Here is a 20,913-nt window from a genome sequence, read left to right on the forward strand (position 1 = left end):
AGTCCACATTTAATTGTTTGGAAGACTTTCACATTCGTTGAATGTGAAAAAGTTGCTCAGTTGTATGGGAGCAGTGCCTAGAACCTTGCTGGTTTCTTATGGTGAGAATACAAGAGTCTGTATGTACAGACTTAATGTGATGCTCATCTATAAGAAAGGTCATAACGAGGAATTTCTTGGCAGAAATAGTGGTTAGGCATTGAAACAGTTGCCCAGGGAAGTGGTGGAGTCACCATCCCTGAAGGTGTTCAAAAAGAGGGTCAGTGTGTCTCTGAAGATATCTATGGTTCAGTGGGCAGTATTGGTGGTAAGTGGGTGGTTGGACCAGATGATCACAGAGTTCTTTCCCAACCATAATGATTCTATTATTCTGTGGTAGGGAGTATTCTGTTGCCCTGCGTGCCCAATGTTTGTCAAATTCAAACTAGTTGTGATTCTTCACTGAAATGCTGTCTTTGAGATAACATCACAACCGTGCCTTTAGGCCGCCTACTTTGAGTTTTGTGTACTTGTACATTCTGGACTGCAATAGTTGTCTTAAGTGACCAGAAGCAGGAGCTGTTGAAACTTCTCAAGCAAACATCACGTATCCTAAGGCTGCGGTCTTTGAAGAAGTTTTGCACATCATGTCTAACTTAAGGGTTTTTTTTCTCTGAAGCAGCTTCTTTAGCAACTTCACTACTGGTGTTTTAAGTGCAAATGACAGTGGGAAGGAACGAGCACAAAGATGCTGTTGCTGGAACTGGAGAGTGTGGAGATGGCTTGAGCAGGCTGGGATGTGGGAAGAGCACCAAGTCTTGTGCATTTCAGCTCTGGGGATTACACCATCAGTTAAGGGAAAAGCTGAACTGGGATGATTTGTAGTACAGGCTTCTATTTGAAACTATTATGTGGAAATTCTTGGAATGGTATCATTGAGTGCCAGAGATGTTATAATTGCTGCATACGGTACAACAGTCCTTACCTTTCCAGGTATTAATTTTGACAGTGTTTTCTCAGAAGTACACTTAGTCCAATGTGTAATAGTCCAGAAAATGGTTTGGATTGTTTTCTGTAAGGTAGTTTGTGTTGCTGCTCATAATAATGATCTTGAAATAATCCTTAAGTTGTCACAGGCTAGGGTTTTTATCCCTAATAAAGAAATAATGTGCTATTCAAGGAAGGAGTCGCTGTTTTCTGTTTAACCAAAAAACGCCACTTACAGTTAAATTATCGATAGCAAAGCCCAGAAAACCTACTTAACCCCTGAAAAACCTTACTCACCTCTGAAGTGGACTGTGTGATACACGTACACTTAAATACGGTCCAAGAATGGCATCAGCATTATCGTTATCCCAGAGTTTGGCGTGGTGCACATTTGACTTGTACAATTTTGCAATTGAAAGGGCCCCATGCAGAAGATGTCTCTCTGTCTCTCTTTTTCTGTGTTTTATTGTAATGTAATGATTGTGTTGAACTTTGTATGAAGAAGTGGCCCATTTGGGGGAGGCATTTAAGGCTGGAATTGAACTAATCGCTCCCCCTACTTTTCTCCTGCTTTTTTTTTTTACTTCTTGTTGTTCAGTGTTGTAAAAGGAGCTTAAAAAGCCAATTCTGAAAGCTTTCAACTGTTCTGCAAGTATAGGCATTGAATTTTTGAGAGCTTATGGCATTGAGTTGTTTTTTCTCTTTTGCATTCTCACTCTGACCTGCATGTAGGTCTACCACATGGATATTGCTGTGTGTTAGGTGGGCATCTGATGTAATTAGAGGATCTTGTTTTACAATTGATAAAGAACTTCTGATATTCCGAATGAAATTTAAAGAGAGAATAGTCTGTGTGAGGTCCTGTCCTGTCTGTGTGCATAAATACGTAGGTCTTAGGTCTAGATAGATTCATATAAAAGAATTGGCTTCTTTTATAGTTTATTTTTTTCCTGTTACAAATGGTTTTCTGTGTTCGTGGCTTTTGGTGGATAGACAGAATTTAGCTGTCAACTGGCACTCAATTAGAAGTGTCATTTTTTGGTTCCATATTATATTCTTTGAAACAGGTAAGTCTTGTGTACTGCACACTGTGTGCTTTTTTGGTCTCAAGTGGATTTGTCAAAATTAAATTTCATGCTATTCTGCTTAAGGCTTCATGTGCTCTATTAGGGTTTACCGAGTGCAGGCATTTCCTCCAAAAAATCTTTCTGAGGAGTTGTGCAGTGCACGCATAAAGCAATTTTGTCATAGGTAGTGTGAAAGGCATAGCCAAAGAATTTGCTTAGAAACGGCTTCTAGGTCCGAACCGTCTGCTTTTTAATGTTAAAAGCACAGGATCTGTGTGTGCTACAGCGCAGCTTTCTGGTATTTAGGGGGAAATTCCTGGAGGCATTCAAGGCCAGGCTGGATGTGGCTCTGGGCACCTGGTCTGCTGGTTGGCAAACCTGCGCATAGCAGGGGGTTGAATCCCGATGGTCATTTTCAATTCTGTGATTCTATAAAAATCAACTGCTTGTTGTGGCATGTGGATCTCATGTTAATTTCTAGTGCTACAACAAGCTGGATTAAAAAAAAAAAAAAACAAAAACAACAAAACAACAACAGTGAAACTATCTCAAAAAATGTAGGGAAAGACCCAACCTCGAAAAAAGAGATTGCAAAGGGCTCTGTGAAATGTGTACAAAATAGCATGCAGTAAATAATTTTAGGGTCTAAATGGTTATGCATTTATGCATGGAATTGGTGCTTTTACTCGTGCTGAGCAGTGCATTGTTTGGGAGTGAACTCCTGATAAAGATTCAGACCTTTGATCAGAGTCTTAGGCTGAACTTGGGGAAAATGCTGCCTGAATCCATCATACGTTTATAATGCAGACTTGGGGAAGCGACAGAAATCACAGTTCACACGTGCTGAAATTCTCGGTTCGTACAGAGAGTTGAATGTGCTGGAAATTACCCAGAGAAGAAGAGCTCTGAACAATTTAACATTTCCTGTGAAATTTCTGCCTTTGACTTCTTCAGTCCATGCAGTGACGAGGCACCAGAACAAAACCCAGCTATTTCTCCTTTGTCCTTCAGAGACCTTTCGTGGGATTAGAGGTTGGAAAGGGTCAAAAAGACCAGATAGCTGGCTGAGATAAAAGGGTGTGTAATTGAAATGATTGTTAGAGTAAAAGTCATTTGGAGCAGCTTGAATAGTTCTGCTATCTTGAAGAACAAAATCAAAAATATTGATAGTCTTAGTGGTGTAAAGCTGAGAAGTAAATTAGAATACTTGGCTTTTACCAGTATTTGTCCTGATAGCTCTATGCCAAGGAATTGTCGTTCTACTCTGCAGCATCCTCTCCAGTTTTTCAGTAAAATATGTTCTTGCCCAACTCTCCACTGACTACAACTGTCAATAAAATGAAAATAAGTGGGGCCCTGTAATAGGGGCAGAATGCTTCAGAATATTTCTAAACCAAGTTTTCGGTAAGAAATGATTTTAAATCACATGAAGGGGAAGTGGGTTCTGAGTGCATTTTTTTCTCTTTCCTTATTTAAAAATGCCACTTGTTAGGTGTTATGTTACTCAGAGGTCTCCTTATCCTGTGTAAATAATACGACTTGGTGGTTTTAATAGATTATGCTACTTTTCTTTCTATCATGCTTTATATACAGGCGATCTTTAGCGTGATGTTAAAGAATACTTCAGAGGTATGGTTTATCACATTAAGATGAAAAGAGAAGCTTTGTTTTATTCTTTCATCTTCCAGCTGCAACCAAGTGTTACTAAACCTCTTCATCACCTGTCAGATCAGACAAGTTAAGTATATTGTATAGTGCTTTTTTTTTTTTCCTGAAAGCTTTCTACTACTTGTTTTTTTTTTTTTTTAGTTAAACAGGAGGTAACCACTTAGAGACATTTCTCCTACCTCAAGGGAGCTGTCGGCAGTTTCATTTACTGCTACAGTTTCCTTTTTTTTCCAAGACTTCTGCATGTTTGCATGTATACTGAATTTCTTGAGCTCATGTTGAAATATATTCCTGAAGTTCTGAGGAGCACCAGACTGGAAATTTCAGTTTTCAGGTACTGCTACCCATTGTTTTAAAACTAGAAAACAGATGAAGGAAATTCTTTTATGGTAGAATCACAGAATGGCTTGGTTTGGAAGGGACCTCAAGGATCATGAATCTCCAACCCCCCTGCCACATGCAGGGCCACCAACCTCCCCATTTAATACCAGACCAGGCTGCCCAGGGCCCAATCCAACCTGGCCTTGAACACCTCCAGGGATGGATGGGGCATCCACAGCCTCTCTGGGCAGCCTGTTCCAGCACCTCACCTCTCTCATAGTAAAGAACTTCCCCCTGACATCCAACCTAAATCTTCCCTCCTTCAACTTAAAACCATTTCCTCTTGTTGTGTAGTTATCTATTCTTCCAAAATGTTGGTTCCCCTCCTGTTTGTAGGCTCCCTTTAGGTACTGAAAGGCTGCAATGAGGTCACCCAGCAGCCTTCTTTTCTTTCTTCTCTTTGGCCTCAAGGTTTGTTGTGTATCTGTTTTAACATCTGTGTGTTTCTTCTGTTATCCAGCAGTGTTTCATAAAGCCAATTAATTGGATTCTCATTTTTTAGCTTTGTAAGTGCTTGATGTCACCTGTAGACTAGCATCAAGTCTAAGGTGAAGCATTGGGGTTTATCCCATTCTGTGAAAGTCTTCTATTTCTCTTAGCTCTCAAGAGCTCTCTACAGAAAGAACATTCATGAATTGTTCATCTGTGATGATTTTTTAATTATTTTTTCTTTCACGTGTGCGAGAAGGGATAGCTTTATTTAAGGGAAAGGACTCAATTATCCTTGATGATACTGAGTGACACTTCTCAACAGGCAGAGATGGCACTGAGTGTTCTGCAGTCTAAGTAGGAAAAGCAGTATGTGCAGAAATTGGCTGGAAGAATTAGAAAGCCATTAGATTAGCCATGATAATTATTTAAGGGTGATTTCAATCAGACACCCAAGGAATCTGATTTTTGGAGAAGGAGCACTGGATGATGCCTTATGTCTCTGTCAACTAAGTTTTGACCAATTGACTACTAAGGCTACACCCAGTTTACTTTTAATCTGCACTTTTTTTTGCGGAAGAGGGGGCAGAATGTTTTAATGGAAGGAAGAAATGAACCTCATGAATTCCTAAATTAATGGGAAGCATCTTTGCTGACAATCAAACTATTATTTTTTTTGTGAGGACAAACAGCACCGTTAAAAAAGCTGTCAGTGGGGAGGGGTGGTACATCAATTTAAAGATCAGTCATTTTGAGAAGTTGTTTTTGTTAATGTGTCTCATTAACACATACATTTTTAATAACAAGTAGATTGTAGTTGCAACGACTTAAAACATTTCAGTGTGGCCTTCCAAGCATCTGAAGGGAGCCTACAGAAAAGCTGGGGAGGGATTTTTAATAACGGTGTGTAATGACAAAACGAGGGAAAATGGCTTTAAGCTGGAAGGGGGTAGATTTGGGCTAGATACTAGGAAGTCATGCTTTACTGTGAGGGTGGTGAGACACTGGAACAGGTTGCCCAGCGAGGCTGTGGATGCCCCCTCCCTGGAAGCATTCAAAGGCAGGCTGGATGGGGCTGTGAGCAGCCTGGTCTGGGGGGAGGCATCCCTGCCTATAGCAAGAGTTGGAACTAGATGATCTCAAAGGTCTCTTCCACCCCAAACCATTCTATGATTTTTTTTTTTTTTTTTTTCATTTCTGATTATTTTCAGTGCTCAGAAATGATTGCAAGTGTCACAGTTTTGTATGTAGTTTTCATTTCTGATTACAAGCAGCTATATGGGGCTAAATGCTGGTTTGAGACTATTTCAGCTCCCACACTTCAAGTTTAACAATTTTGTAGCACTTGGTGATGAATACACTGGCTTCAGCAAAACTGGCTTTGTAAGACACATTACAGTGTTTTGTAGTTCTCTTCCATTTTCCTCAACAGAGATGAATCCTTGCTCCTGTGTACAACCTTAACACCCTCCATAGCCAGAGTGCTTTGATGTTCTTCCCTCTGTGAGTCAGTGATTTTGATTGACAAGACCTTCTAACAAATGCTGATTACATGTTCTTATACTTTAGGTATGGATTTAGTTTCTTTGTATATTCTGGTTGTCATCTGATTCTAGTCTCGCCATCCTGTTGACCAGACTGCATGCTCTGTAGTTTTCATCTGAGCTGAATAAACAAACTCTGGAATTACTGTTTTCTCTGCGCTGAGACAAAACATCAATGTTATCAGTCTGTTATTGTAACTTGAATGAATCAATTGGAGATTAGGTGTGAGAGCGCCACAACAGCTGTTAAAGATCCACTTATTTATCTCTGCAGGCTTCCCTTTGTATCTAATTTGAAGTGAAGTGATTGCTTTCAGACTTTGTACACAGATTCGGTGCCCATCTCATTGGTTAAAATTATGATTTGATGTGGTTATAGTTTTTCTGAATACTGGCTTCTACTGGATTTTTATTTTATACTCTTTAAAACTTAGTGATAACTTTGTTAAATTGCTTTAAACACACAAGGTAGAAGTTTGGCGTCTTGCTTTATATTTGTACACAACTCCAACCGCTGAGAAATCACGTTAAGAGGATCAGCAGGTGTATTGATCAGTGTTATCTTTGTATAAAACGCTTTCTTTTTTTCTCTTTATCCTTTCATTAACCTTTATAGGTAACAACCTACTTTCTCTGCATGTTCCCCCCTCCCTCCCGCACTGTGATTGCCTTAAGGCCTTTCATATAACTTGGTTTTATCTCTTCTCTTTCCCACAGTAATTTTCAAAGCTGTTAACCAGTTTTATCCAAACTTCTCAGAGGGATTTTCTAAATTCTCAGAAAGCATGTAAATAAATTCTTCATCTTTTTAGAAGTCGCTTGGTGACAAATGGTACAACCGCAATGCTTCTGGATAAGATTACTGATCAGTATTATGGACTGCCTTCGTACTGGTGAACAGCTTCACAAAATGAAAATAACCACTGCTGTTCCTACAGACAGCATGTTCTGTATTTTGACCATTAAGGCTTTTCTTGTGCTCCTAGGAATTTCCTCAAAACAAAAAGGTTGAGCAGAGCTTCTTGCTGAGTGATGCTGATCTGTGACGCAATATTTACAATGAATGCTTCTCATCACAAACACTCATACCTCACAAACAGTCTTTTCCCATCATTATAGTTTTTGCTGGCTTAATTGTAGCTTGCCCTCCCTGAATTCAGTACCTCTTCCCTTTCACCTTATCAGTGCTTTAAAATTGCTTTTTCCCATTGTTGTCTCTTATCTTTTTCCTTGCTGGACTTCTTCTCTAGCCCCTTTCCCTGAAGAGGGTCAGTCTCCTTGGTTGGAAGGGTAACTGCAGTGTTCTCTGATGTCTGTCCCTGTCTAGAAAAACTTGGAGCACTATGAGGCATGGAGGCTTCCTGATGCTTATTGAATGGCAGAGTAGGGAAAGTCCTGGAGTGTTGGAAGGTTGCAGAAAAGCCCATCTGTGAGCTGGGGGATTTGGGAGAGCTTGGATAAATAGAAAGGGGGAGATTCTTCAGGGCAGTGAATGTGCCACGTGAGGTTTTGGGATCTGATACTGCTCTTTGTGTGCTTCCTGATGCCTGGCTGTTGCATGCATTTGAAATTTGGTATCTGGAAGGAGCCAGGTGCAGAAAGATGTCGTTCTTCAAAAGCAGCTGTGGGATGGGACAAATAAGCAGTTGCTCTGCTCCTGATAAAATAAAAAGAGGATTTCTTAAATTGTCTGATGTTGGCTTTAAGTAACAGAGTACAAGTTGGTAATGGGCACAGGTATCAGTGAGTGATGGTGTTGGTATGGGATAGTCCTTTGGAACCAGTTTTATTGTGTTACTTACTATGTGACCCCCTCAGGAGACTGGGAGACCTGTGGTTTGTGCCCTGCTACTGGGCAGGTAGGCAAAATGCTTCTGTAATGTACTGTGCAGCTGATGAGCTGATACAGAGATGTACAGATACAAAGCCGTGTGTGAAGCTTTGGGCCAGTTATAGAATTCACCTTCCTGGTTTAAATAGTACGGTGCCCTGAAAGAAAGCAGGGTTAATGTGTTTATGAGAGAAATGGGGCCTAAATCCACAAGAAGCCAGGTTATCATTGATTTTAGTGCAAAGGAAAATATTGCTGGTTGTTAATTTTGCAGAGCAGGCAGAATTTCCTTTGGCACTGGGAGCTGTGAATCAGCAGCAAGCTTTGGAAATTGTGAAAGGATTGAATGTCAGAAAGCTGAAGCGTCGTCGTCATCACAAAGCTGTATCCACCATCAAATACCAACCTGTGGTTATCTTTCATTGTGTTTGCCCTCTTCTTCCTGATTGATTGTTCAGTTTGGTTTTGTTTGGAATCTCTTTGTGGCTGTTAGAGAAGGACTGACTATTACAGAGCATGCTAAGATCATTTGAAGTTATCAATACCTGGGTGCAAATGGAAAACACAAAAATCAGCTTAGGTTGGAAAGTTAAATGAATATAGATTTATATGTTTCAAGACATTTATTTGAAGAAGGGGAAAAAACAGTTCCATACACATATGTATAGTCACTTGTGCTGTGTATGAGATACACAACATTAGTCTGTCTTTATCCCATTACATACTCCTGCTCATCCCATTCAGTCACTCATTGAGTCTTTACTTACACTGTTTTCCAATGCCTAAAGCTACTGTGAGCTGGTGTTCCCACCAATGGAAAGGTATGTGAAATTATTCTCAACAGAGGCCTTTTTGTCTGAGTGATGAACGACTTTGTGAATCTTATTCTTGTTGAAAGCTACTGCAATCCTGAGCTGTAATTGGCTAAAATTGACTTTTCAGTGCTGCTGATAGTATGCAATCACAGCTGGAGAATCTTCTTTAAAGACAGTGGTAGTAGATGGAACATGAAAATGTGCTATTTATGTAGCCTTGACAGTACAGACGGTCCTATTCTGGAATGCTGGCCTGGGCAATAGTAGTTATAATTCCTTGCAGTTAATGGTAACTTCTAAATGTAAAATTAGGGAGATGTTTTAGTTTATGTGCTTTTTACTCGGCTGTTACACGTAGTTATACCTGATAGCATGCTGTCCCATGTAGTGGTAGAGGATGTTGATTGAGATACATGTTATAAAATAACATAATTTTAGGCGTTTTATTTTCCCCAACCTGCCCAAGCAAGAATTCAGATAAGGCTGACTATCACAGCTTCTGTAGCGTTCACTTGGTTCCATCTTATTACTTTTGTGAAACAAGATTGTTTTTATTGAAGTTTCTTTGATATTACCTAGCTTTAATCAATAACCTTCAAGTTTATTTTTTGTGTTAACAAAAATTGTGGGTTCCATTGCAAATGTAGTGATATTGAAGTGATATTTAGTGGTATAGCAGTACCTGAAGGGGACCTATAGGAAAGCTGGGAAGGACTTTTTATAAGGGCAGGTACCAGCAGGACGAGGGGAAATGGCTTTAAGCTGGAAGGGGGTAGATTTGGGCTAGATACTAGGAAGTCATGCTTTACTGTGAGGGTGGTGAGACACTGGAACAGGTTGCCCAGCGAGGCTGTGGATGCCCCCTCCCTGGAAGCATTCAAAGGCAGGCTGCATGGAGCTGTGAGCAGCCTGGTCTGCTGGGGGTGTCCCTGCCTATAGTGAGGTTGGAACTAGATGATCTGAAAGGCCCCTTTCAACCCAAACCGTTTTATGACATACATATTCAGAAAACACTGCAGTTTATTAAAAATGAGGCAAATATTTTCAGATTTCACATTGTTCTTTGTATACAGGGTTAGATGTGATTTTTTTTTTTCTCCAAGAAGATAGAAGGAGTAGCAGTAAATTCCCCATATGGTCAGATAAAATAATTTCACTGTAAACTTCTGAGCCATGAAGATCAGAAACAAGACAGCTTAAATTGTCTTGAAAGGACACTACATGTTTAATCCAACTGAAGGCAGTCTGATAAAATCCTTCCCATTATCATCTACAGTGTGTTTGTTTATTTTTTAAATGGTGAGTTATGGGAACCTGATGCTTTTATCCATTGTATTCAGCAACAAAACACTTGCAGCTGATGTACAGTAGGAAGTACCAGTGCAGACAGCTGAAATAGCAAGTCTCTCACCTGTTGCTTGAAATCTAAGGACGTGCTGCTAGTGATAGCCTTATAAAGGTATGTGATTCTTCTCTATTTAATGTGTACACAAACATGTTAAATGAAGAGGACAACAAACTGGCTTATGGCTGAATAGTGGTGAAACCAATTATTGTGTGTGTGTGTGTGTGTGTGTGTGTGTGTGTGTGTGTGTCGCAGAGGCACATGGGAAGTGTGAGTTATTAAGAAAACTTGGTTGAAAAGATTCACAACTTTGTAACGATAATGACTTGAATTTATATCACTATGTGAAGATTTATTGTATCTGACAAAGCATGATTCTTAGAGAAGATGCACGCTTGTACCTAATTTTTAACTGCCTTTTTTTTAAATTCAGTCTTACTGGTGATAAATTATTTATTGTATCAGCTCTTGGATGTTAGATAGATACTTCATATTTCATGTTTCTTTTCTTGCAGTATTTCCCTATCTCTGTCCACCTGTTATACGTAATTTAAGTTCTCTACGACAGGAAATCTTTTGTCATAATGTTTTTGTTTTTTTTTTCTCTGCAACTAATTTTAAGTTTGAAGAAAATTCTAAGCATAAACATCATTCGAGGCCAGGCTGGATGGGCTTTGAGCAACCTGCTCTGGTGGGAGGTGTTCCTACCTACAGCAGGGCATTGGAATTAAATAATCTGAAAGGTCCCTTCCAACCCAAACCATTCTAGCATTCTACGAAGCTTCCCCTCATAGATTTTTTGAGGGGTCTCTGCATTGCATTGAAATTCATTCTCCGTGCACACATCCACACAGACGTGGTTTTTTTTTTTTTTAATAATCATGAAGTCTTACAGAGGAATTGCACCAACACAAAATCATGTATTAGAAGAGCTCAGCCAATGGCAATGAATCTCAGGAATGAGTTATTGGTAAACAGATCTTGTAAGCACAGATAGAAACCCATCAAAAGAAATACAAGGCAAAACCTTGCAGTTCAGCTCTCTCCTGTTTTTTTCCAGACCACCCTTATTAAGTCTGCACTGATTCACTATTGGGATTTACTGCTGAAGTTACAATAATGGAATACTGGAAAGAAAATGTTCCCAATGCAATGTAACTAACTTTGCTTCGTTATTTCTAGATCATCTACCAGCTTATTGCTAATTTAAATGAGTATAAATTGGTTGAGATCCGCATTTACATTGTAAAACAGATACTGTAATATATGCAAGAGCGCCTTTTGAAACTAAAATATTAAATAATTTTAAATTATGCACACTTAATTGCATTGTTTTTTGTATTAATTATTCTGTGAGCTTGCTTAGGTATCGCTGCACATTACCAATATTTAACAGTTAATACAAAATCCTGTCCTTGGAGACGCGCTCTGTGTTTGTACTGAATCCCTGATTGCTGGAAGTGGCTGTAATTCTGAATTGAAATGGAAGAGCTGCTGTATGTTTTGGTAGCTAAATTTGTACGAGTCTGAAAACTGAGCTTATGCTTAACTATATTATTATTTAGAAAAGATGTTGTATGGTAGGAAGACCAGTGTGCTGTTTGCAACAGTTACAATCCCTAAGAGATTGATGGCTCTGAGCTGAAGCTTTTGTGAGCGCACAGTTGTACGTGGAGGAGTGAATGAAGCTGCCTTGCAGTGATTCACCATTGCTCTTTAACCTGGACCTCACGTAACCTATTTTGGGAATAGGATGAATTTATGTCCGTGGTTCGTCAGTCACTTGAGATAATTTTGAGAATGCAAGTAAAGGCTGCAGTGTTTTGATTAAATGAATAAGAAATAATATGAACACTTATTTCAGTCTAGTCTACTGGAAGTTATTGTGTGCTGCTTAAGCGTGTGTTCCTTGTTTAGATTTCTCCTGGTTAGAAATGAATTCACAGATCAAATGTTTTGTCTTTGCTGTCCTACTTAGACAGCTGCTGTTGATATTGATGGTTATTTGTGTGATGTGTGGAATTTAGATATGGTCCAAACTGGAGAGCTTATTAAGTGGAAAGAATAATTTGAGAGTATATGCATATTATCTTTGGATGTTATGGATTTGATTGGAGTATGCGTGGGAAAACGTTTTAATTGTGGAAGACTCATAACTTATTTATAAGCCCATAGCTTGATGTCATGAATCCATCAGGTTGCCACTGTGCTTTCTGATTCAATATTTATGGCTGTTAGTGTGCTGTTAGGAATCTTCCTTGTGACATCTTCATTAACTTTAACGTCTACAAAGCTCTAGTTGCTCTGCCAGCTCCTGAGAGAGATGATGGGGTGGAAACCAGCCCTAGGGTGGGTTGTCCCAGGTGAGGTGGTTAATGCTCATCCTTAATGCACGCAGGGACATGAGAAATGCTTTGTTGCAGCAGATCAATGGTTTGAATGGCCTGATGCTCTGTTGTCAATACCAGGTGCTACGGAGGTGAACACAAGAAGTTCTGTAGTGATTGGGGAATGTTCTTATTTTTTGTAGGGGGAAAAAGTAAATTCCTTCTGGTATCGAAGCCAAATCCTCTGACTGCACTTCATATATTTTATAGCCTGTTGGTGTTCTTCAGTGTTTTACTCACCTTTTGATTTTACTTGATTTTAGTTTGGCTTCAACAATTTGAAGAAAAAGGTGCCTGTTGTTCATTTCAAGCAATACAAAATCTGTCTTTTAAGTACTGCCCAATCAACTTTTCTGTTAGTCTCTTCAACAGTGTGTTATGGAAGAGTGAATAGAAGCCCTGAACTGCCTGTTTTGCATTAATATCTGGCCCTCTGTCTTCTCTGTGTTGAGTCATTCCAGGTTTTCTTGCCGTTATTTCACAGAATATTGGGGATCGTGGAGTCCAATCTCCCTGCCAGATGAGGAACACCTAGTGCTTTTCCAATGGGAAAGGGCTGTGTGGTAGTGCCATATGTCATATATATATTATATAATAATATATTATATATAACATATATATAATATATGTATTATGACGTATTATTTTCAATATATATAATCATTATTTCAACTGAATCTAATGGGAGCTTAATGCCCTGATGTTTCTGTAAGTTTTGATGGGGCTGTGTTGAAAAAGAGACTGCGTGACAAAGGCCTTTATGCCTCATTCACTGACCGTCTTTGTGTTGTTAGCAAAGCTGAATGTGAAAGATGAGTAGATCTGCTGGTTTTCCTTTTTTTTTTTTTTTTCTTTTAATTTTGTAAATTCAGTCTCTGAATATTGTTTTCCTAAGCATTCTCTAAAACGTGTGATTGTACCAAACCTAAGTGTCTCTTAATAACTTAATGCGCCTGCCCTTTCAGGAGGATTTAGTTAAGGTGCCTGATGGTAAATGCTGTTTCCATTAACGTTATTTTTTTAAATCCCAAAACTAACAGCAGACTCCTAGCTCTGCAAGCTAGAGGTTGTTTGATTAATTTGTCTGTATGATATTTTCACTTCTCTATCTAATCGTTTTCAAGCTGCAAGTAACTAATGTATGTTGTTTGCAGCTTTGGGTGCTGCCTTCTTGCTACGCTGTACTATCTTGTTAAATACTTTTTCTACAAGACAGCTTTAAGCAAGAGAAGTTATGAATCTCGATCTTTTGATTTGAATGAACAAGGATGAAGCAAAAGGATGGAAGAAAGTACTGTCCAAATGCATGAGTTGCATACATCCTAACACAGCAATCCATAGTAGACCTAGAGTTTAGGGTTGCTGTTGTCTTCCAAAGAATTTTGCTTGTTACAAAGCTCTTGGCTTTGGGTCCATGGTGCTGGTCGATGGCTTTTGAGTGTTCCAGCTTGAGTTCTTCAGTACCCCTGGAAGCCATCAATGAGGATTGAGGAGTTATAACTAGTCTTTTGGACTACTCTGTTAGTCTTTTGGGCCCTGTGAATATGTATGTTTTATTTTTTCATCTGATTTTGAAGGACACATAAAGAATGTTAATTACTTTGTACACTCCTGTCGTTCTGTGGGCTTTTTTTCTTAAAGCAATTATATTACACTTAATGTAGATTACAGAGAACAATATCTATCTGTATGAGTGAGGTATTCTGCTCTTTTTTTATTAAAACAAAATAGCATTGATGCAGAAATGCTGTTGCACTTGCATAACTGTTGGTCTGCTTGTGTGTTTGTCAAAACCCTGCTGCATTGTAAATGTGCTGCAGCTTTTATTTTGGAAGTTTTCTTTCTGTTGGGCATAGCCATAGGTTTTAGCCATTAAATAGCTGTTGGCTGTAACTTATAGTTTCTCCAGATCTCTTAAGTCTTTGTCTTGAGTGTTGAAGAAGCTGAATGTACCAAGTCCATGTATTGGCATGTCACTGAAGTACACAGAAATGGTTTGTTTAAAAATTGGTGAACTTAACTTTGCTCATCTTCAATTTAAATTCTGTGTGCGAAGGGGAGGAAACGCATCTTATGTTTGTGAGTTTGTGACTTACTATTAGACATAAATATCTGTGTATCAAAGCATTTCAGAGGAGGAGGTAGCCAGATGTCAAAGCCCAGGTTCCTTCATCCTGGAGGCATCCGAATGGCAAAGTGTTCTCTGACCATCATTGCTTGGTCTGAGAGGCTCCAGGCAAGAGCTCTTTGTTTTAACTTGGCTCTTACACCAGTGTTCACATCTGTGGTGATGTTACACAGGGCAGGATGGTCAGTCTGTTAAGCACTGTGCAACCTGCTGCTGGAGCTGAGCAGGGTAAGGAGCCTATTGGCAGTGCAGCTGGTGGTACTCGATTTCCATTATTGCAGGGAGAATACAGCTTATCAGACACCTATCAGCATCCCCAACTCGCATGCTAAGAGGACAGAGTTATTTCTGGGTAGAGCACTATGGCTTTCAGAGCATAGTTCCCATTACTGACCATCTATCTAAATTGTCCTGTGATGTGAACTGTGCATTAGTGCATTCAGACTTGGTGAAAGGCAGAGATGCATTTTACCCTCTTGTAGGAGCATAGCAAAGCACTAAGGTTAAGTGTGACCTTCCTAAATATAGTTGTCTGAAAATCTTCCAGGTTTCTCTTCTCTGGGATGCAGTTAAAGACGAGTTTGACACTGATTACAGTGTCCTGAAGAACTTGAAATACTAAGGGGATAGGAATAGCTAAGTAATTTTTGGCAGCTGTTGTATGCTTATTGTGTCCTGATTATGCTTATTTTTGCAGACTTATATCTACCATATTGTGATATTCTCCACTAGCTTGCCAGCTGTTTGGTTTTAACATCCTGCAGTCTGAGCAGAGATTTCCATTGCAGGGAAATAGTGTTGGTTTTACCTAGAACAGTTCCATTTTTTTCCTCATCCACATTGTAATAAATTAACTCTTTTTTTGTTCTAAAAGCTTCTTCTCCCAGAACAAATCTCTCCTACTTATAAAACTGCAATTTTTTACCGAAACATCATAAACTTCCCACTGGGGAGCTACCTAATTATATCTTACAATAATTCTATTGAGTGATCTATGGCTCCAGTTTTATTCCCTATTAGTATTTGGCAGATCGATGGGCAATCTAATTGATTGTTAAGGTCAAATGTCTTTATTGGCCGATGCCTGAATCTCTTCTTATTATGACTTTAAAGGCTATTTTATGGTCTGTTGAAGTTCCTGTATTTGTTTTTGTGTACCAAAGCAACGAGGCTCATGATATAAATGCTGGTGAACAACATTCTTACACAACGTTTCCTGTATTCTCAGGCACAGTATTAAAAGAATGTGAAATATTGAGGTATCAGAGTTGAACAAAACTGCAGTAAGAAACACTTGATCGTGGGTTTTCAGATTGTTCTGTGAATAAGGTAGCTGTGATGTGAAATACTTTTTTTTTTTTGCTTTATGACAGCTTAATCATTTCTAAGTGTACAAACGCAGAACCTTAACAGCTTTCATTTTGGCTTGCGGTGCTTACTGAGGTACGGGGAGGTTCGTGTGTGCTGCAATACGAAACCAGCATCCTTGTGATTGCCTGATATTTGGCTAAACTTTTTGTCTCTTTGGGTGAGTGTTCTCTCTGATCTTTGTTTGGGAATGTACAGGTGTGGTGCAGCAGCTCAGTGTCTCCCAAACAGAGGTTGTGAGCATGTACTCGTGTAGCCTCAGATCAGAAAATAGGGGAACAGCGATGGCAGTCAGTAGAGATAGTCCCAATAAAATGGACATTTGCTTTTCTTTCAGGGTTTGTAGTAATTTAAATATCTGTTTAAATATATGTATATTTACCTCTGGATTGTCATATATAATTTGACTTCAGAGTGAATTTTACAGACACTCACTTTACAGAATCACAGATTCAGGCTCACAAGTGTCCCCTCGTCCTTTCCTGTTACAACTCCATCATCTGAGTAAGCTTTTGCTGTGTCTGGCAGAATGGCTATTGATTTCTTTACTGCTTTACTTAGGGTGCTTATAACTGATTTAGTTGCTCAGGATTCCCATAGAGTCATGGAGATGCTTCGTTCATTCATAAAACTTGTTATTATGAACATCTGCTATAGATGAGAGACTTACACACTGGGCTCTTTTAACTGTAAAAGGAATGTGGGCTAATGATGCTGGGTAATGTTTGCAGATCAAAATGACTCCTGAAGTCAGTATCACAGAGATCATGTTTGTCATTGTTTTTTTTTTGTTTTGGTTTTGTTTTTGTGCATCCTTTTGGTTCACAAAATCTGATTGCTGCTTAATGCAAAACAAAAAGTTGGTTCCACAAAGGAGATACCAGAACTGGGCACTGCCCTGATTTGTGTTGTGATCAATAGGCACCCTCTAAAGCATTTCTTTAGCTGAGAAATTTGTCCCAAAAAAGCCTAACCCAAATACTTACTTTGTCTTTACTTAAATTTGATGCCAGTTTGGTGATTGATGCACTTTGCTGGAGTATGTATGGCATATAGGCTCAAACCTGACCGTCTGAGGAAGTCTAAACTGAAAATGTTCCACTTCTTTTATATATGTGTGTGTGTGTGTATATATATATTTTATATACATGCGTACGTGTGTGTATGTATGTGTATATAGCATATATATGTGTGTGTGTGTGTGTATACATATATATATATACACATATATATATAGCAGTAATTACAAATCAACATTGTCTGCAACTTTTGGTTACGAAGCCAATGCATTTTCTGAAAATGGAGAGCATTGTAAATACTTGTAAGAATGAGCAAGTATTGCTCAATCTTAACAGTATTTGATTTGTTTTATTCCTGCTGTGCTTGTGTCAATTTGCCTTTGTATGGAGGAAAAAAAATGTATGAAACCATCTCAAAAATGAGCAAATGTCTGGTTGGTTTGTTTGCGTTCTGATTGAAACAACCTTTCCTCTGGAAATCTGCTGAAACATGTTTAATTGCTACAGCTTCAGTTGAAGGAAGTGAATGCAAAATTTCTTATCTCTACAGTTCTGTGCTCATGGGTGCACAGATTGATGCTATTGAATATGAACAGTGTAGAAGCTTGCAAGACCGAGCACTTGAATATCAATTCAGATTGGATATTAGGAAAAATTTCTTCTCAGAAAGAGTGGTGATGCATTGAAACAGGCTGCCCAGGGAGATGGAGTTGATGTCTGTGGGAGTGTTGAAGAGACATGTTAATGTGGCACTGAGGAATGGGCATGGTTTAGTGGACATGGGGAGGATGTTGATGGTTAGGTGGGATGATCTGAGTGGACTTCAGGAGCTTTTATGATTCTGTGATCAGTGATGAAGGGAGGCGGTGAGTGCCCTGTCCTGGAGGTGTTCAAGGCCAGGTTGGATGGGGCTGTGGGCAGCCTGCTCTGGTATTAGATATGGAGGTTGATCCTTGGGGTTCCTTCCAACCCAAGCCATTCTGTAAAGGGAGTTTTTTTTGTGTGTGTGTGTGAACAGAAGTCTCACTGAATGGCTTTTGGTAGACTTGGATGTTTTTCAAGCTTGTAGAATCAGTGGATCTTACACTGTATGTACTTACACTACTTGTGTGTGGGAAAGTTAATTATAGACTTGAAGAATTCAGCTGAGTCAAAATAAAATAAATGCTTATTCTGTGCCCACCTGCTTAAGTGAAATGAAGAGAATTTGAGGCAAAAACTTTTTTTCCAACAAGAGAGACTAAAAATATCAGTACGTAAGATGTTAGAAATGCTCCGTAGTTGAGGAAAAATGTGTATAAAAATACTTGATTAATTACATAGGAATTTATTTCCCTCTGTTTCATATGAGTAAAAAGCATGTTTGCCTTTTCTACCTAAAGTTCAGGTGTTTGTCCTGATTTTACTTTATAACAGTGTGTGTGTGTGTGTATATATATATATATATATTTTTTTTTTTAAGAAAAATGTCCTTAATTTAATTATATCACCTTTAATTTAACTGTATGCTTTTTCATAATTTTCAGAAGATACTGTTAATGGAAAAGTTGTTTAATAAAGTATAATTTTTAATGGCTCTCTAGTGTTGTGCATTAAAATTTGAAAGGCAGTTAAATCACAAGAAAGCACTTTGCTTTATAGAAAAAAACAAAATAATGTATTATGCAGTTGTTTCCGTAATGAGGAATATATTGTGTTCTGTTAACACTTCATTTAATTTTCTTTTAATTGTAGTTAATGATGAAGAACTAAAGAAAAGAATTGCAGAAGAATTGGCATTAGAACGAGCCAGGAGAGACTCTGAAGCTCAAAAGAGAAGGTTTGTTTGTTAATAACAGTATTTGAAACAAATGTTCTTAATGCTTTTATTACTGCTATTTACCTATTTATTATCAACAGTTAAATTTTGTGCCCTCAAGACAAATGGTAGGTAAGACCCTGGGGCTATATAACCAATTTTGATATTAAATACATATTAAAAGCAGCAAATCAGCTGATGCTGCCTTGTCAACGTTCTGTATCAATTTTTACCTGAATTCTTTGGTCTTTTAAAATCAATCTTTCTTAACTTCTCTTTTTTCTTTTAAAAAAAAAAAAAATCATTGTAGAAAGATAGCAATAGGGAGAGCTGTACGGGTGGATTACTTGTAATCCCTCTGTTTTAAGTCTTCTGTTTGATCAAAAGTATGTTTGAACAGCAGTAGAAATGGTAGTTGTTGTTATTTCTGTGAATTCTAGATTTCTCTGTATTGCAGAATGTTTTCAACTGCTTTAATATTTAATGTCTTAGCACTTTGAAGATGCAAAGTATGGTAGTTAGATGGTTTACCTGAAAAACAAACAAACCAACAACCCTTTTTGATAGCTCTTTTGTATGTAAAACCATTACTTTATTAGTTGTGTACTTTCAGAGCCTGTAGAGATTGTAATTACTGTGAGAAACTTGATACAAACACACAGAACGCAGCTGCAGAGTTGGGTGTAGCATTTCAAAGATATATTCCCTCTGTTGAGTTTGATGCTGGTAATTATTAGCAAGTAAAGACTTCCAATTTGAATTGGACATCAGTTTGGCTGTATGGTGAACTTGGTGGATTTGTGTGGTAATTCGTAGTTCCTTTCAGTGGTTTTATTTAGAAGGTAATACAACACACAGATCACAAATATTAATCTACTCATTGTCTTCCCCTCTGAGAATGGGAAGAAAGACTCATTATGATGGATTTTAAAAATTAGGGTGTAATTAGTGCTACTTAAACTGTCTGCATATATAGCAGTTGTTTTCTAGACATCATTATATTGTTATTTAATTGTGTTAGGCTGATGGAGTATGTAATTAGCTAGGACTATATAAATGCCCAAGAAAATGAATCGGGCTTTTTTTTAATCAGCAGTAAAGGAAATCAATACGTAATAGAAAAATCTCTCCTCTTTGAACTGGACTTTGACAGGAAAGCTCGTGTTGCATTCGAGCTGAATGTTGGCTGCTTAGAGTTCATCTAAACGTGCTTACAGTATGGAAATGTTTGTTTTGTAACTTCAGTATTTTGTCCCTTGACACTTCTCAGTGATTCTCATCAGGTTTTCCGTAGCTCAGTTTCTGTTAGCTGTGCATTGGCATGTGGAAGGTAGGGAGTAGGCTGGCTTTTCACACGCCTGATGGTGTGTTTTACAGAGGCTATTTGCTGTTTTACAGGGGCTATTGCTGTGTTCTCTTAAACTTGGTTTGAAGAATCTGTGCTTTTGAAGTGTAAACTATCAGACTAAATCTAAAACAAAAATATCCTCATGAAAATAACATGTTAAGAGTCTTCTTAGCAGCTTTTGTGTCTTCACTAGGTGTTTTTTTTTTTCTAGAGATAATCAAGAATTTCTTATTTTACTTTCTATGTACTATATGTGTATATATATATATATGATTAAAAATAAATACTTGGCTGGAGTGTAAAGGCTCTTGTCTCATAAAATAGATTTAAAAGATGGAAGTGTTTACTTAGCTGTTACTTGAGGTGTTTTACGGACTGAGCTCTGGTGGAAGCTTGTGTTGTTAAAAACACTGAAGAAGCACTGTAGCAAATGGAGCTGTTCTCCTTCAGAACATGTTCTGCTGAGAGTGAAGTGACTGCTGCTATGCCGACCTCATGAAGAACAGATTTCTGTTGTTCGGATTCAGCATACCTACCCCTCCTGTTCTATTCCAATTGAGAAAGCAATCTCTCCCGAATTCAGGGCCATGAGAAATGTCTGTGCAGTGTGTGGTGGTTGTTTTTTAAGTCAAGATCCATACTTTCAAGTGGAAAAAGCCTGCAATTTTCTATACAGCTCAGGTATCTATCAGTCTTCTGGGCACTTACATACTTTTAGAGCTGGTATAATTTTTCATCATTACTGGACTTCAGTTTTGAAACATAAACTTAAGAGCTCAGTGTACACTGTTCAGATAGAACATTTTATACCTTTCACTT

The 20,913-nt window shown here is 38.4% G+C and overlaps 1 protein-coding gene across 2 annotated transcripts in view; it reads left to right on the top strand.

Annotated features, from left to right (window-relative positions):
* Window positions 1–20,913, top strand: part of CHCHD3 (coiled-coil-helix-coiled-coil-helix domain containing 3) — a 165,729-nt gene that overhangs the window by 9,713 nt on the left and 135,103 nt on the right. For both annotated transcript variants that reach the window (XM_048933702.1, XM_048933787.1), the window contains exon 3: window positions 18,683–18,767. In XM_048933702.1, coding sequence (XP_048789659.1) covers window positions 18,683–18,767 — 85 coding nt within the window. The remainder of the gene's footprint in view (window positions 1–18,682; window positions 18,768–20,913) is intronic.

Source organism: Lagopus muta, chromosome 1, assembly GCF_023343835.1.
Source record: "Lagopus muta isolate bLagMut1 chromosome 1, bLagMut1 primary, whole genome shotgun sequence".
In the NCBI taxonomy this organism is placed as follows: Eukaryota; Metazoa; Chordata; class Aves; order Galliformes; family Phasianidae; genus Lagopus; species Lagopus muta.